At 41.5% G+C, this 18,818-nt stretch overlaps 1 protein-coding gene across 1 annotated transcript in view; it reads left to right on the top strand.

The window, feature by feature from the left end:
- LOC124616296 (dynein intermediate chain 2, ciliary) overlaps positions 1 to 18,818 on the top strand; it is a 193,903-nt gene that overhangs the window by 18,988 nt on the left and 156,097 nt on the right. The window contains exon 3 of the mRNA XM_047144599.1: positions 6,849 to 7,096. Within this exon, the coding sequence (XP_047000555.1) occupies positions 6,849 to 7,096 (248 nt within the window). The remainder of the gene's footprint in view (positions 1 to 6,848; positions 7,097 to 18,818) is intronic.

Below are 18,818 nucleotides of genomic sequence, written 5' to 3'. Positions count from 1 at the left end.
TGACATGCTCAAGATAACGCTGGAATATCGCCGGGGCACTGGATATTCCAAAGGCCAACCGCTGGTATTGGTAAAGGCCAAACGGGGTGTTGACGACCGCCAACCGTTTGGAGTCCTCATCAAGTGGTATCTGATGGTAAGCCTCTGACAGATTGATTTTCAAAAAATATTGGCGTCCCGCCACGGAGGAGAACAATTCATCAGCACGAGGCAAAGGATAGGTGTCCACCACCAATTGTGAATTAATGGTGGCCTTGAAATCGCCACAAAGACGTAATTTTCCTGAGGGCTTCCTTACAATAACGAGGGGCGAAGCCCACTCACTGGAAGAAATGGGAAGAACGACCCCTAGGGCTGTCAGCCGGTCTAGCTCTTCCTTTACCTGAGGGCGGAGAGCCAAGGGGATCTGCCTCGTGCGTAGCAAATGCGGGCGAGCCGACGCCTTCAACGTTAAGTGAGCTTCAAAATCTGAAACACGCCCCAGGCCCTCCTCAAAAATATGTGGAATGTCGGAGATCAAAGATTCCAATGATTGATAGGGAACGTCTTCGGAGACCAACTGTATGGTGTCAGCGATAGAAAAACCGAAAGCTTGAAAGGCATCCAGGCCAAAAAGGTTAGCGGAGCTCGCATCACTGACAACAATAAAAGTAATAGGCCGAGTGACTGATTTGTAAGTCACGTCGGTAGTGAATTGACCCAACAGGGGAATGAACAGTTTACCATAACCGCGTAGACGCCGGTAAACTGGCGCCAACGGGGGCGATCCAAGGTCGGAATAAGTTTGTGCATTCAACAACGAAACTGCCGCGCCCGTATCTACTTGCAGTTGTAACCGGTGCGACCGAACCGACACCTCGATAAAGAGTTTGCGTGCCGATGCGTCGGGAGCCTGGCCCGATGAAACTTCCTGAATGTCAACGTCCATGTCCTCTGTACCTGCTTCCTTCGATTCTTTTGAGGCTGAGCTGCAAACTTTAGCAATGTGACCTTTTTTATTACATTTGCGACAAACGGCCCAACGCTGGGGGCACTCTGACCGATCATGATGTATATAGCACGATGCACAGGACGGCAACAGGGGCTGGCGGCCGGAATTTTGTTTACGTGCAGTGCAGGAGCGGCCGTAACGGCTGGATTGTACCGCTCGCACGTCGTGTACCCCTGACACAGTGGACCTGGGCGCGCCGCCCTGAACCTCCACGACGTCGCACCACGCTTCCAGCTGTTGACCTGCTGCGTGAGAGACTTCATACGATTGAGCAATGGACAGGACTTCCTCGAGGGAAGGGTCTTCTAACTGCAGGGCCCGTTGTCGGACCTCCCAATCAGGGGCCGAACGAACAATGACGTCGCGTACCATAACGTGGGCGTACGACTCTCGCGACTGCTCCGTAACAAAATAACACTTGCGACTAAGACTGTGCAGGGTAGCTGCCCACGCCCGGTAAGACTGATGGGGCTATTTCTTGCATTGATAGAACTCGACCCTAGCCGCCACATCATGCGTGCGGTGGTGATAATAGGAAGACAGCAAGGACACAATGCATCAAAAGACAAGGACGACGGTTCCTGCAATGGCGCTAGCTGCCGCAAAACGTGATACAGCAAGGGAGATATCCAAGACAAGACGAGAGCACGACATACCTCCGCATCGGCAACATGAAACGCCTGGAAATGCTGCCGAAGGCGATGTTCATGTGTGTCCCAATCCTCCGCCGTCTCGTCATATGGGGGAAAGGGAGGAGGGAACTGCGCCGGAGCAGACGGCGTGGAGAGCAACGCCGGAAGCACTTGTTTCATGGTGGCCATGAGCTCCGTCTGCTGCGCAACCAAAACCCGCACCAAATCCTCCATGCCGTGGAAAAGCTCCGAAACCGGAACAACGACGCAACACGCAAAAGAAGGACCCTACTCGTCACCAATTGTGTAGTAACACGATTCACGTTTCCATCGCACTTCACCTGGTGTGGACTGGGAACTGTCTGCTAGACCTGTCTGATGTGAACTGACTGGGCCCGGCCCGTGCTGCCAGAGTTGTTGTTGTTGTTGTTGTTGTTGTTGTTATGCTGGCAGAGGTCGCGTCCGAATTCTCGCGTGCCCTCTGGTGGACGGGACTCTACTTGCAGCAACTACCGTCCGTGACGCGCCGTGCCAATGTGCGCCTCCCGTGATCTTTCTGGTGGCTACACCAGTCGGACTAGTTTAGCACTCAGAAAGAGTTTTATACTATGAACCTTGGCAGGATTATTAATTTTGTGACACATTTCAAAACTGCACAACAGTAAACAATCATTCTTGCTCAATGTTCGAGGAAGGTCTATGACAAGGCAGCGGGGGTTGGATAGAGAAATGCATGACTCATCAGATCAAAACATTCTTAACCTGTATAACAACCCTCATGTACGTATCTTTGGCTGTGAATGGAGTAATTGTGATTTGGCTTCGTATGTGGCATTCCTTCTTTCATGTATTTTATTGCTTTATCCCTTGAACAGTCCACATGAACTCTCTGAGCTACTTCCAGGAAACGATTGTTCAGTGTGTTAGCTACCTAACTGCTATCGCATGCTTTCTTGTTTTACTCCCTGTATGGATTTAATATTATTGTCTTAGTGGTTGATGCAGTTAACTTTCCTTAAGATAGCACAGTATTTCTTGTAATATGGCATCAGCTCTACTTCCTTGTTTGCCCTAACCATTTCATTTAATTTCCTTTATCCTTGCACATGATATTTAAATACTTTTGCAGTCTGCAGCTTTCCTGATGTCTTATTAGTGCTGTACTACATTTTTTCTTGGGAAACCTGCTCTTAAAAACTGACAGAAATCCGTCAAGAAACACATTAAATGTAATATACTTCTTTGGATGGCCACCTTCCACAGTTTATTTTATATATCAGTTCTTTATTTTTCCTATCTTAAACATACTGCAATTTAAGAATGTTTTACACCACTTGTTTTAGGATCATCCTTAACTTGGTTGCAATGTTGTCTCCTCCACAGGCAGTATGTGCACAGTGCAAGGTCTTCTTCAGTCCCTTTTCATTGTTGAGAATGATCTTGTGCCTGCAAGTTTCCAGAACAACACTAATTATTATTATTATTATTATCATCATTATTATTTACAGGTGGAATGTGACAGTAAAGGTATCATTCAGTATACACAATTTGAACCTATCAATTAACACATCAGTTAATTCATAGCAGAATACTGTGTTTGCCATTTCTCATTTGATATAATAGGATGCACCTCACTTTTTATGTCATACACACTCCATGAAGCCACTGATTCTGTTCTGATGCCAGCACAATCTCAAGCAATATGTATGGAATGGGTGATGTTGGAGGCAGTGAGTTGCAAGTGTTAGGTCTAACAACAGCATCACAATAAGAGTACTTAAGTAGAGAGACAGACATGATCAAAGCAGTATGAGCAGTGAACAACAGAGAGTCAGCCTGCATCACTGAATACTGTCTGTTTGCAACACAAGTAAAATTCCTATATTTTTATGGGATTTTTTTTTTTTTAGTTTTGACCAGTAATATTTACTATAAGAAACACTCTTTATTTGCCCAGAGGAGCATGTAACTGCTGTAAATATAGAAGTTGTGGTGGGATCGACTTTTGTGGCTGATGATGTATTTTATTCCATTGAGGAGAAGTATAATAGACTGAAAAATCCATTTACCTTGTACTTGTAAACTGAATGGCCAAAAGTCGTGGGAAGATTGCCACATCTAAAGGTGTGTCAGGTACAGTGCTGCAGCTAGATGTGGCATATGGCACAAGTGTAGAAACAATATCTGGTCCAGGGGTTAGAGCAGGGTCTGATTCCAGCCATCTGCTTTGCCCCTTGATGTCGTATTTTGAGTAAACAGCTTTACAAGTGTTACAAAGACGATCACAGATACATTTAATAAGAGGCCAATTCCACCCTTTAACATGGTGACCACAATATAGACTATTACGACTGAAACCAAACATAAAAAAAGACCAAACTTAAGATTGTTCCAAAGCAACCAAAAAAATTGGAAAATCATGATATACACAAATTCCTTCCAGAATAAACCAAATGAAAAGATACAGAAAAGCAAAAATTGGAACTGAATATTTCGCTTGACCTGTGTAGCTCAAAGGAAGACAGTGATACCAGACACTCGCTACAAAACAGCTACATAATCGAAAAATAACACTCAACCTTCCCCAGAACAAACAAAACAACAACAACAAATCCAAAAACGACACAATTGGACTAGAATATTTCACTTGACCTATATAGCTCAAAAACCCCATACACAACCATAAAAACCAGTACTGCAAGTTTAACTGCACATATAAAGGTAAAACACACATATCTATAGAGCCACCCTCCCTCTTCACAACAAATGAAACTAACCAACACAAATTTGAAAGCCCACATTTCAAAGATATTTTCCTACCAAAAACAAAATACAATCTTACAATGAATGAAAAAGCTCTTAAAAATGTACTTATAGATCACAGAATTCCAAATCAGTGAAGGTTGGTCACAAATCACACACACACACACACACACACACACACACACACACACATACACACACACACACACACACACACACAAACAAACAAACTGTATTGCAAACAACAAAATATTCAAGCATAACTGCAAGGCAAACAAGAAACACAAACATGATGTCTAAAAAATCAACAAACTATGAACTAAAACTAACAGCTCAAAAATTAAAGACAAATAAATAACCAATAAATACCAAAGACTTGATCTCTTTCAGCTAAACCACTATTGATAAGTACATCACAAACAAGTACAGCCACCACAAGAATGAGCCACCCATGACAGCATGACCCCTATAAAAATAGTCCACTTGAAATACCCTGTATCTCTACAGTGTCACATTTGGGGGGAAAAAAACCTGCCCAATATTTGTAAGAACCAAGATTATAAACAAGGTCATGACTCACTTCACTAGCAACCATTTGAATTACACACTTAGGTTACTGCCTAAACTCATCCCCGACAAACATTCCAAATTACAAAAACAGGCAAATAATTGTAAGAAACAACATAACAATTATACTCACTAATTGTTTCACTTGCAAAAATTAAGTTGCACTCTTAGGTTCCTGCCTGAAATTGCCCTTAGAAATCATGCCAGATGTGGAAAGAAACAGTTAAATATTTGTGAGAAACAAGAATATAAATATAATCACCACTAGTTTCTCTAACAGTGGTTTAAGCACTGAGGTTCCACTGTAACCACTTCCATACATCACGAAATATTTGGAATAAACGTAATAGTTTACACCAGTTACTTTGACCACCACACTTAACATTTCAAACATGCCATTTACATCCTTTGCAATGTAAACTCATAACATCACAAAGGATATCATGGGTCAAAGCATACATGTGGAATCAGACCATGTGCTTGACCTCTGAACTGTCTGATTATGAATAGTTTTCTATTGCATGCTGTAACACATCAAGAGATAACTGACTTTGAATGTGGGATGATAATGGTGCATGGGTCACAACCTATTAGAGTTTACACAAGAATTCTGGTTTCTGAGGTCAATAGCACATGGGAGTGAATTTTCAGTATCCCAGAGACAATGTTTCCACAAGCATAAATCATCACACAGGACAACCACAAGTGTTTGGTGGATGTCACATAATATCTGGTAGAGTCATATGGGTTCATTGACAGTTTACTGTTAGCCAGCCCATCGTTGACTTGAATGTGGGGCATCAGGAGTCCATTTTTACTAGAACCTTAAGGAGACAAATGCACTGCATATGTTTTAGTAGTGGATGACTGACTCCTCACATCAATTGCATTCTCATGAATTTTGGACACTCAGTGTAATTTGTTGTGTGTTCTTCTCTTGCCTGCTGCTAGCCAGCTACTTCTTTGCTGAATATTCCACAAATAGTGCACTGATAATGTATGACACTGTTATTATTATTATTATTATCACTATTGGACCGGGTGTCACTCCTCAGACACTTCTGTAATGTATAACATAGGTGGCTCATTATTTTACATATTAATTCTAACATAACAGAAAATGATTCATAAGAAAATTATGAGTGGTCAGCAATATTTATCACTAAGCAATTGTAGGAAATGAATAGAGAGATATTGTGAGCAACTTCCAGCATTTAGTTGTGCTGTTTCATAAGAAATTACCATACATTAAAAGATTATCTGTAGTCTACATAGAGCTTCTAAATTCTACCAAACAGTATCTCAAACTGAAACATTTCCACTGGCTTCCAAGCCCATCAGATACAAAAAAAGTCTTGTACTTAAACTGATGTATCAACAGTAAGTAGCAACACCTCCAGGCAATGTAAAGGAGCTTCCTCTGTAATTTCCTATGTGAGGTAACTAGGATTGCATTGGAGTCTTACACTCATTAACTCAAGCAACTCTTGGGATACTTTCTGTAAAGGAAAATAACTGATGGTGAAAAGAACATGTGTTGTTAAAAACTTTTTTTGTTAAATGAATGAATGAATGTGTTTTTGATGACTAGATTCATTATAATTGACACAGTCCATTTATTACATCTAATAGCAACTAAATTCATTTCACCCATGCACCCTCTTTACCTACCATAAGAAAAATGTTTGAGATTGTTTTCATAATAATGATAAGAAACTACAGTAGACCTTGTTTTACAATCACTTCAGTAGGGAATAATGTTCACTTCCATTTGTTCCCTTTTAGATATTCTTATAATCTTCCCTGTTTGGAAAATGAATAAATATGTTGTAATTCTTTCTCAAGTTGCAAGACAAAATAAAACACGTTAACTTTTATGAATGCTTCGGTTTTAGATGATGGAGCAAGTGCACGAACAAGGGAAAAAGAAGCTGGGGAAAGTGGTGAGAAAGGGCCTGAAGGTGAGGAAGCGGGGCAAGAAGGTGAACAAGAAGCAGGAGAAGCAGAACCTGAAGGAGAAGGTGAAGGAGATGACAGGAAGGACAGTGTAGTTGAAGCTCCTGTGCCAATGAAACCCAAGAAGATCACTAACCAGTTTAATTTCTGTGAACGTGCTTCACTGACTTTCAATAATCCATTTCGGGTAAGGATTTTAGTTCCAGCAATGAACTAACTGCCCATTAGTAAGCAGTGGAATTGTATGCTGTTAATGGGAAACAGTCTGTATTACATTGAAGAGCCAAAGAAACTGGTACACCTGCCTAATATCATGTAGAGCCCTCGTGTGTTGCAGCACAACGTGGCATGGACTCAGCTAATGTCTGAAGTAGTGCTGAAGGGAACTGACACCATGAATCCTGCAGGACTGTCCATAAACCCACAAGAGTACAAGGTAGGTGGAGAACTCTTCTGAACAGCATGTTGCAAGGCTTCCCAAATATTCTCAATAATGATCATGTCTTATGGGTTTGGTGGTCAGCGGAAGTGTTCAAGCTCAGAATAGTGTTCCTGGAGCCACTCTGTAGCAATTCTGGATGTGTGGGGTGTCTCATTGTCCTGCTGGAATTGCCCAAGTCCGTTGGTATGCACGATGGTTGTGAATGGATGCAGGTGATCAGACAGGATGCTTACGAAGGTGTCACCTGCCAGAGTTGTATCTAGACATATCAGGAGACTGATACCACTCCAACTGCACACACCCCACACCATTACAGAGCCTTCACCAGCTTGAACAGTCCACTGCTGACATGCAGGGTCCATGGATTCATGAGGTTGTCTCCATACCCATACTTGTCCATCTGCTCGATACAATCTGAAACGAGACTCATCCAAACATCATCATGTCGGTGTTGACGGGCCCAAGCAAGGCATAAAGCTTTTGTCTCATGCAGTCATCAAGGATACACAAGTGGACCTTCAGCTCCAAAAGCCCATATTGATGATGTTTCATTGAATGGTTCCCACACTGACACTTGTTGATAGCCGAGCATTGAAATTTGCAGCAATTTGCAGAATGGTTGCACTTCTGGCATGTTGAATGATTCTCTTCAGTCATTGCTGGTCCCATTTTTGTAGGATCTTTTTTCCAGCCGCAGTGATATCGGAGATTTGATATTTTACTGGATTCCTGATATTCATAGCACACCCATGAAATGGTCATAGAGGAAAGTCTCCACTTCATCACTACCTTGGAGATGCTATGTCCCATCGCTCATGCTCTGACTATAATGCCACGTTCAAACTCACTAAAATTTTGATAACCTGTCATTGTGGCAGCAGTAAATGATCTAACAACTGCGCCAGACTCTTGTTGTCTTATATTGGCATTGCTGACTGCAGTGCCATATTCTGCCTGTTTACATGTCTCTGTATTTGAATATCCATTCCTATACCAGATTCTTTGGCACTTCAGTGTATTTGTAGATGTATATTTAAGTATTACAACAGCATTATTACTTAAAACAGTAACTTCAGGTAAAATATGTTATAAATTTTGTACGTCTGTTGATAAGTAACACCTTCTTCAGCTACATTAAGCATGAAATTCAGATGCTTTGAAAGCAGGATAAGGTCATGATCCTGTTCTATGTAAAGTTAGGGTATGGTGCTAATTAAGAATAACTTAGTGTGGAAATCTGACAGAGCATAGACCCATAGATAACATCCTTGACATTATAGTTCAACTTTCAAACATTGCCATACACTATAGTAGGATCTGCACTAGATAACAGATAATAGTATGCAAAGTGCAAGAGTATGATTTTGAAGGACAACAAACATTATAACAGTAGAGGTATTCAAATTGTACAAGCAAGAGCTCTTATACGATAGCTTGTAAATTACATTGTAGCTTTGGTGGAGGGAGAACAGGAACAAATTTGGCAACTTTTCACATACAAATATGTATGTCAGTAATACCATCAGTTATCATAAGGAGGTTGAAGAGAAAGCAATTCTATTATTTCAGGGTGTTCACTGTGATACAGTGTCAAAAAGGAAATTGACAGCACTTGACGTGTACCATGTTTTTCACACATCTTATGAACAGTGCATTCATCTGCTCTGCAATGATTAATAAAAGCATAGTGATAAGACTACTTTCTAAACTCTGTTCATATTTGTAAGTTACAATAACAAGAATCACAATTTAACTGAGATGTAAGAGAGGTTATCAAGAGAAAAGCTTTCAAATTGGCCATGAAAATATGTGGTTTGTCACTATCCAGCTTCTGTTTTCTGGAAGATTACTGAAAATGTAGTCTGTAGAGAAATATAGACTACAGTGTGTGGTAGACAAACACTTTGTCTCCTTACACAGATAATTCTATTTGTGACCTTGGCAGGCAATAATTTTTACCTGATGACAATACACAATACAATCGTTCAAGCAGTCTCTATGATGTGAATTATGCAAACGAGTAAATTTGAGGTAAGAGTGGTTATATACTGGGGAAAAAATAGGTGCTTCTGTGGATGAAACTGAAGTGAACACTGGCTCTGTTTACAGCCTTATGAAGCTGTCTGTAACAGATACCCTTCCCCCCACCCCTCCTCCTCCACTGCACCTCAAGCATACCACTGGCTACCATTGCTTACCTATTCTTTGTATACAGAATGTCTCCATAACATCTTGCAGCATATTATTTAAGCTGGTAGTAGTAAATAGTAGCAGTAGTTTTATTTGTCCATGCATCACTGTTATTAGGAGACATTGATAATTTAATGGCAAAAAGTGTAAATGTGTAAATCATAATTATGTGCAAGTACATACTCACAGGTCTAGTTTGGCAAGGATGGGACATGTAGTTGGTCATAGCCTTATACACTGCTTGACAAGAAAGTGAGGTGTCCAGAAGACAAGGTCAATGTAACTTTGTACACAATGAAATTTTCACTCTGCAGCAGAGTGTGTGCTGGTATGAAACTTCCTGACAGATTAAAACTGTGTGCCGGACCGACACTCAAACTCAGGATCTTTGCCTTTCGTGGGCAAGTGCTCCACCGTCTGAGCTACCCAAGTGCATCTCACAACCTGTCCTCACAGGTTTAATTCTGTCAGTACATCATCTCCTACCTTCCAACTTCACAGAAGCTCTCTTGCAGACATTTCAGAACTAGCACCCCTGGAAGAAAGGATATTGTGGAGACATGGCTTAGCCACAGCCTGGGGGATGTTTCCAGAATGAAATTTTCACTCTGCAGCAGAGAGTGTGCTGGTATGAAACTTCCTGGCAGTACTGAAAGGTGGGAGATGAGGTACTGGGGGAATTAAATTTGTGAGGATGGGTCATTAGTCATGCTTGGGTAGCTCAGTTGGTAGAGTACTTGCCCACAGAAAGCAAAGGTCCTAAGTTCAGGTCTCAGTCCGACACACAGTTTTAATCTGACAGGAAGTCTCATAACTTTGTACACATATGCACCATTGATGTATATGTAAATGATAAGATTTGCTACTCTGGGTGACAGGAAGAACAGCCACCAGAGTGCATTAGTGTTGTTGCCAGGCCTGGTAGGTTATATGAGGGGTTGTGAACAGCGTCATATGTTGGATAATCACTGTGAAGGCATGGAGATGAAGCATAATCAGATGATACAAGATTATCAGCATCTGATACAATTTAACAAGACCTCATTGTGGGTCTCCATTTCATCAGTGGGTAGAATTATGTGGTTTCCAAACTCATGGGCATTTTGAAGGTGAAATTGTCCAGTGATGGATACCATGGGAATCTGAGGACAAGCATACTCATCGTCAAGGTTCTAGTCAACTATATCTGACCACCATGAGGAACGATCACCACAATTTGCACCAGTCACATAGTAACCTATTCACATCTGTGCCTGCCATCCAAGATTTAGTAATTGACTTCTTGCAAGATTCTATGTCATCTTGCACCGTTGCTCAGAGACTAGCAGCAATCTGACTCTGGAATTATCATCCCAGTCCTGCTGCTGTTAATGCCATAACACACACAGTGGCATTTGGAATGGTACTGTGATCAGGAAGCAAGGACTACCTGGTGAATGGTGCCACATTGTATTCAGCAATAAATCGTGGTTCTGCACTACCTCAGACAACTATTGTCAATGAATATTGTAGCACCCTGCGAAGATATCCCAATCTTCCAGTGTTTTGGAGGGGTACAGCAGTGTTACTCCTGATGTCATGGTTTGGAGAGCAATTGGGTGTGACTTCTGGTCTCGGCTGGTTGTGATTGAGGGAACTCTGACAGCACAATGTAATGTCATGGACATCCTATGAGAATGCATTACCTCTCATGTGACAGCACCATGATACCCATTTTTCAACAGGACAATGTTCATTCACACCTGAATGGTCTGTGTGATGTGAAGATACTCCCACGGCCAGCGAGGTCCTGATATCATTCTCCTATAGACCGTATGGGAGACCAGCTCAGATGTCAACCCTGTCCCAGTGGCAGAACCCAATTACAACAGTTGTGTGCCAGGAGGGGGGGGGGGGGGGGTGCATTGTCATTCATCATACTTATAAATGTGCTCATTTTTTGACTTGATTTTATAATCCCTGGAATAACCTCATATGCCCTCTGAACCTGTAAAGTTCTTTATGTTTCCTCTTTCCCTTCTGGTTGCCACGCTTTCTTTGTCAGGCAGTAGAGTTGGCCTTTACACCAGTTTTCTCTCCCCATAGACATCATTTTTCTCTCCCCATGTTCAGTAGGAAAAGGGAGAGAAGGAAACATAGTAGGTGAATATGAATTGGGGGGAAGAAATGAAAGAAGAAGCCGCCTTGTAGAATTTTGCACAGAGCATAACTTAATCATAGCTAACACTTGGTTCAAGAATCATAAAAGAATGTTGTATACCTGGAAGAATCCTGGAGATACTAAAAGGTATCAGATAGATTATATAATGGTAAGACAGAGATGTAGGAACCAGGTTTTAAATTGTAAGACATTTCCAGGGTCAGATGTGGATTCTGACCACAATCTATTGGTTATGATCTGTACATTAAAACTGAAGAAACTGCAAAACGGTGGGAATTTAAGGAGATGGGACCTGGATAAACTGACTAAACCAGAGGTTGTACAGAGTTTCAGGGAGAGCATAAAAGAACGATTGACAGCAGTGAGGGAAAGAAGTACAGTAGAAGAAGAATGGGTAGCTCTGAGGGATGAAGTAGTGAAGGCAGCAGAGGATCAAGTAGGTAAAAAGACGAGGGCTAATAGAAATCCTTGGGTAACAGAAGAAATATTGGATTTAATTGATGAAAGGAGAAAATATAAAAATGCAGTAAATGAAGCAGGCAAAAAGGAATACAAACGTCTCAAAAATGAGATCGACAGGAAGTGCAAAATGGCTAAGCAGCGGTGGCTAGAGGACAAACGTAAGGATGTAGATGCCTATCTCACTAGGGGTAAGATAGATACTGCCTACAGGAAAATTAAAGAGACCTTTGGAGAAAAGAGAACCACTTGTATGAATATCAAGAGCTCAGATTGCAACCCAGTTCTAAGCAAAGAAGGGAAGGCAGAAAGGTGGAAGGAGTATATAGAGGGTTTATACAAGGGCGATGTACTTGAGGACAATATTATGGAAATGGAAGAGGATGTAGATGAAGATGAAATGGGAGATAAGATACTGCGTGAAGAGTTTGACAGAGCACTGAAAGACCTGAGTCGAAACAAGGCCCCAGGGTAGACAACATTCCATTAGAACTACTGATGGCCTTGGGAGAGCCAGTCATGACAAAACTTTACCATCTGGTGAGCAAGATGTATGAGACAGGCGCAATACCCACAGACTTCAAGAAGAATATAATAATTCCAATCCCAAAGAAAGCAGGTGTTGACAGATGTGAAAATTACCGAACTATCAGTTTAATAAGTCACAGCTGCAAAATACTAATGCGAATTCTTTACAGACGAATGGAAAAACTGGTAGAAGTGAACCTCGGGGAAGATCAGTATGGATTCCGTAGAAATGTTGGAACACGTGAGGCAATACTAACCTTACAACGTACCTTAGAAGAAAGATTAAGAAAAGGCAAACCTACATTTCTAGCGTTTGTAGACTTAGAGAAAGCTTTTGAAAACGTTAACTGGAATACTCTCTTTCAAATTCTGAAGGTGGCAGGGGTAAAATACAGGGAGCGAAAGGCTATTTACAATTTGTACAGAAACCAGATGGCAGTTATAAGAGTCGAGGGGCATGAAAGGGAAGCAGTGGTTGGGAAAGGAGTGAGACAGGGTTGTAGCCTCTCCCCGATGTTATTCAATCTGTATATTGAGCAAGCAGTAAAGGAAACAAAAGAAAAATTCGGAGTAGGTATTAAAATTCATGGAGAAGAAGTAAAAACTTTGAGGTTCGCCGATGACATTGTAATTCTGTCGGAGACAGCAAAGGACTTGGAAGAGCAGTTGAACGGAATGGACAGTGTCTTGAAAGGAGGATATAAGATGAACATCAACAAAAGCAAAACGAGGATAATGGAATGTAGTCAAATGAAATCGGGTGATGCCGAGGGGATTAGATTAGGAAATGAGACACGTAAAGTAGTAAAGGAGTTTTGATATTTAGGGAGTAAAATAACTGATGATGGTCGAAGTAGAGAGGATATAAAATGTAGACTGGCAATGGCAAGGAAATCGTTTCTGAAGAAGAGAAATTTGTTGACATCGAGTATAGATTTAAGTGTCAGGAAGTCGTTTCTGAAAGTATTTGTATGGAGTGTAGCCATGTATGGAAGTGAAACATGGACGATAACCAGTTTGGACAAGAAGAGAATAGAAGCTTTCAAAATGTGGTGCTACAGAAGAATGCTGAAGATAAGGTGGGTAGATCACGTAACTAATGAGGAGGTATTGAATAGGATTGGGGAGAAGAGAAGTTTGTGGCACAACTTGACTAGAAGAAGGGATCGGTTGGTAGGACATGTTTTGAGGCATCAAGGGATCACAAATTTAGCATTGGAGGGCAGTGTGGAGGGTAAAAATCATAGAGGGAGACCAAGAGATGAATACACTAAGCAGATTCAGAAGGATGTAGGTTGCAGTAGGTACTGGGAGATGAAGAAGCTTGCACAGGATAGAGTAGCATGGAGAGCTGCATCAAACCAGTCTCAGGACTGAAGACCACAACAACAACAACAACAACAACATGTTCAGAACAGTACTGGAAGTACAGGCAATTAGTAAAAAAACCAAAAGGCGTCTCAGTAAACCTATCCATTAAAAATTCAAAACATAAAAGTAAAGTAGCATGGTATGTAATTAACATATAATGATTTAGTGAAAAGAGTGCAAATAACAGAAATATTATTAAGTGAATGGTAACTGAGAACACATACTCATCAAAAACGCCATTCATTTGAAGGACAGTGTATGATGTCAATAGACATTTAAAAATCTCCCTAACCCCAGCCCTCACAGCAATTAGGTCCTTTCTCAGGGAGGATGGAAGTATTGGTTGGAAAGAAGAGAGGGACTGACTTGTTATGAGGATGAGGGGTAACGTAGGTGAAGGGGGAGGCATGACAGAGACTGAGAAGTCAAAGACAGTATATTGGTAAGCACTATGGCAGCTCATTTCAGAGATGATGCAAAGACTGGATGAGAATGAAACACAGAAGTGAGAAGTGAAATAAATAGTGGAATTAAAAGCTGAAGAGTGGTGGTGTGGGGAGGGGGCTAACTAAGTGAATGATTGGGAGAGCAGAGAATTGAGATAAGGAAATGATGTTGTAACTAAGTGTGTAAAAAATAAAATACATAATAATAAAGGGGGCAATTTCAGAGATGATACAAAGACTTGATGAGAATGAAACACGGAAGTGAGAAGTGAAATAAGTAGTGGAATTAAAAGCTGAAGAGTGATGGTGTGGGGAGGAGGCTAACAGAGTGAATGATTGGGAGAGCAGAGAATTGAGATAAAGAAATGATGATTAACTAAGTGCGTAAAAAATAAAATACATAATAATAAAGGGGGAAAAATAACACTGTGGGATGTATCAATCTCAGTTTTAAATTTGAAATGGCACACCCGAATCACCCAACAAGAATATCAACGAGGCTAGATGAAAAAAGAATAACAAAAATAATTTATATTATTATATAAAATAATAGTGTAGGCAAAGATAGATTGTTACTTGCCATAAAGAAGATACATCAAGTCAACAGGCTTGATGAAAAGACACTCACATGTAGCTTTCAGCCACAATATTCGTCAATAAAGAGAGAGAGGCATACAAACACACACACACACACACACACACACACACACACACACACACACACACACACACACACACACACAACGAAGCACACTTCAAGCACACACACTCGCCAACTGCTATATTTCAGGCCAGAATGCAACATCACATGGGATGCAAACAGTAATCTGGAGGGGATGGGGAAGGGGAAGGGATAGTAGTGTACGGGTGGGGAGACAGACGCACACTGTCTGGTGGAGTGTTCACGGACTAGACTCCAACAGGCACAATGTCAGGAGGTTGTGGGGCAGGGAGGTGGGGAAAAAAGGAAGAAAAAATGAGAGGAGCAGAGAAAGATGGGTGGATGCATTGGCAGGGGGCTTCAAATAAAAAGGGTAGGAGATGAGAATTGGGAGGAGATGATAGGACATAGGGGGTGGAAACTGCTGGGTGGATGGGTGTGGGGACAGTATGTTATGCTAGTTTGAGGCCAGGATAATTACGGGAGCTGAGTATGTGTTATAAGGATAACTTCCATCTACGTAGTTCAGAGAAGCTGATGGTGGTGGAGGGAAGGATCCAGATGGCTCGGGTAGTGAAGCAGCCATTAAAAACAAGTGTGTTATGTTCAGCTGCATGTTGTGCCATTGGGTGGTCTACTTTGCTCTTGGCCACAGTTTGGTGGTGGCCATTCATTCTGGTGAACAGCTGGTTGGTAGTCATATCAATATAAACAGTTGTGCAATGATTGCAGCAGAGCTGGTAAATTACATGGCTGCTTTCACAGGTGGCCTGGCCCCTGATGGCGTAGGCTAAACCTGTGACAGGACAGGATTGGGCAGGTTTTGCACGTGTGCCTTCCACAGGCATATGATCCTTGTGGCTAGGGGTTGGGATTGGGAATGGCGGAGGGATGGACTAGGATGTTGTGGAGGCTGGGTAAGTGTCAGAACACCACTTTAGGAGGGGTGGGAAGTATCTCGGATAGGATGTCCCTCATTTCAGAGCATGATGGTAGGTAATCATAGGTGTCTTCTTGACATAAGTAGCAATCTATCTTTTTCTATATTGTTGATATTCGTACATGGGGTTTCCATTGTTTGAAATATAATTTTTAACTTATTGACAGAAACCCAAAAACATCAATGATGAGGATCAAAGAAGTTAAAGAAGACCTGAGGGAAATGGAAGTAACAGAGGAGTAAATGGAAGAAAATGAAAAGTTTAGAGTAAAAGTAAAATAATTTAAGGGCTTCCAGGAGAAAAGAAAGAAAAAGAAAGGTAAAACTAGGTGCAGTGTGGACAGAAGAAAGAAGAGAAAAATATAGGGACAAAATGAAAAATTACTGGAAAGAAAGAAAGGAGAAAAAGAACATTAAGTTATTTCTTGTGGTCCTTAGTAGGCCAAACCAGTAAAAAAGAAAATGAAGCAGGGAGCAGGGCTGATTATATGTTAAGTCGAGGAGGGTGATGAGATGTTATACAGCAACTCCCCACAGCCCCACCCCCAGAGTTCAGGGAAACTGGTACTTGCTGGAACAAAAGAGGCTGTGTGATGTAACAGGCAATCAGGTCTCTTGAGTTATGTTGCAGAGTATTTTCTGCAGTTGTGTACTGGATGTCTCCAAGATGAATAGTACATTTCTGTCCCTTCATGTGCTCAGCCAGTTTGGTGGTGGTCATACTTATATAAAACACAGTCAGTGGATTTAAAATGGTAAACAACTTGCATGGTTTCACATGTTTTTCTGTGTGCTATGTTGGGGGATTTACCAGTGGTGAAGATGGAGAAAGTAGTAATTGGTGGGTTTTACGACATGGACATTTGTAGAGATAGAAACCTGGGGCTTGGGATAATGGTGTGGGAATGCCATGTGGTTCAGTAAGCTTGTTAAAGAGGTTAGGATGATGACAGAATGCTATGGTGGTTGGTGTGTGGAGGAGGAAGGTATCTCACTACAGGGCTTGAGCGGAGAAAGTCATAGTCTTGGTAGAGTACAGTATTGAGGCAATCGGAACTTTAGTGGGAAGGGAGGCAGAACTTGTAATTTGAGGAGTTGGAGGTGTATTATTTGTAGAGTGAGAGGAGGACACTGCTCAAGAGATTTATTAGTGAATAAGATGTGTGGGATAGTTGGCTTGTATGCGGGAGGAGGCTAGACAGGGAGATCATTGGTCTCATCGGATTAGGGGAGGACGGGGAAGGAAGCCAGCCGTGCCTTTTTAAAGGAACTATCCCAGCATTTGCCTGTAGTGATTTAGGGAACTCATGGAAAACCTAAATCAGGATGGCCAGACGCGGGATTGAACCTTCGCCCTCCCGAATGCAAGTCCAGTGTGCTAGCCACTGTGCCGCTTCACTCGGTGTGTGTGGTGTGTGTGGGATAGTTGCAGGAAGGAAAAGTGTTGGGGAGATTGTTGCTATACAGTGTAGTGATTCTTCTGGAAAACCTGGAATTCTCAAGAAATTACATTTTACCTGGAAAAATCAGGAAAATCTCAGGATATTTCAGGAATTTTGTAGAATCTCAAGGAATTCTGTGTTTTTAACTTAATGTTGGAATTTAATTGTATGGAGCCATATAAATTTGAAAATACTTAATATTTCAAAGTGTGTTAAGTATTTGAATATTAGTCCATGTAAATTACTAATTTTTAAAAACTGCACTTAAACTACAACCAAGAATAAAGAAAAGTAGTTGCTGTGAGATGCTCAACTACCTCTCCCTCCCATTCACTATCAGTTTCTCAGGAGCTTCTTATGACATTGTCTTCTTCCGCATACGCAGAATTATCAGGTCTTATTTGTTGTCCAAGTTTGAGTAGCCCCTTGATGCAAGTGTTGAGGGTTTTGTGAACAGCACAAATACATTTAGCCATGGAGAGGAGTGATTATGTGAAAGGGATGGCAGCTGTAAAGTGCAGATGTTACTGTTCATTGGTAGATCTTATATGGGCTGAGGTTTGGATGTGGAATTTGATGCGATGGAGATCAACATCAAGGGAGATAGCTTTGGTTTTGGAAAAGAGGCAGGTGAATCTGAGTTGGGAGGCAAGTCATTGCAGGATGTGAGCAGTTCTCTTTTATCGTGTGTCCAGACGACAAATATGTCATCAATAAACTTGTGCCAAGTCAGAGGGTTCAGCTTCTGAGTCTTTAGGAATGTCTTTTCCTTGTTGCCCATAAAAAGGTTAGCATATCACAGGGACATTGTAATTCCCATAATAATCTCTGGGATGGTTTTGTAGATCTGCACTTCAAACTGAAGTAGACAGGTAAGGATGAAATTGACTAGGCTGATAATAAACAAGATTTTAGAGAGACTTTCAGGTTCCAAGAATGGTTGGTGTCTTTTATGTAGGATGGCAGGCTCTGTTTTATGAGCTGGAGGTGTTAGTCTATGAGAGATGAGAGGCATTTGATGGTTGCTTTGGAGCCAGCTACAGTATGACAGGTGGGGTAGTTGTTTTTGTATATTTTGGGAACCATGGAGAAGGTGTGGATTCATGGAAGAGGAAGAGTCAATTGCCTCTGTTGATGCAGTTGTGACGGAAGTTGAGTTTTAAAGATTTTCTGAAGCTCAGCCTCACTGGAAGGTACAGGGTCACAAGGAACAGTTTGGTATGTTGAGGTGTCCAATAGCTGATTGTTGCTGTTCTGCCACATACTTCT

Source organism: Schistocerca americana, chromosome 5, assembly GCF_021461395.2.
Source record: "Schistocerca americana isolate TAMUIC-IGC-003095 chromosome 5, iqSchAmer2.1, whole genome shotgun sequence".
Taxonomy (NCBI): Eukaryota; Metazoa; Arthropoda; class Insecta; order Orthoptera; family Acrididae; genus Schistocerca; species Schistocerca americana.
Note: the sequence above shows the minus strand (reverse complement) of the source record. Positions and strands in the feature narration are given on the sequence as shown.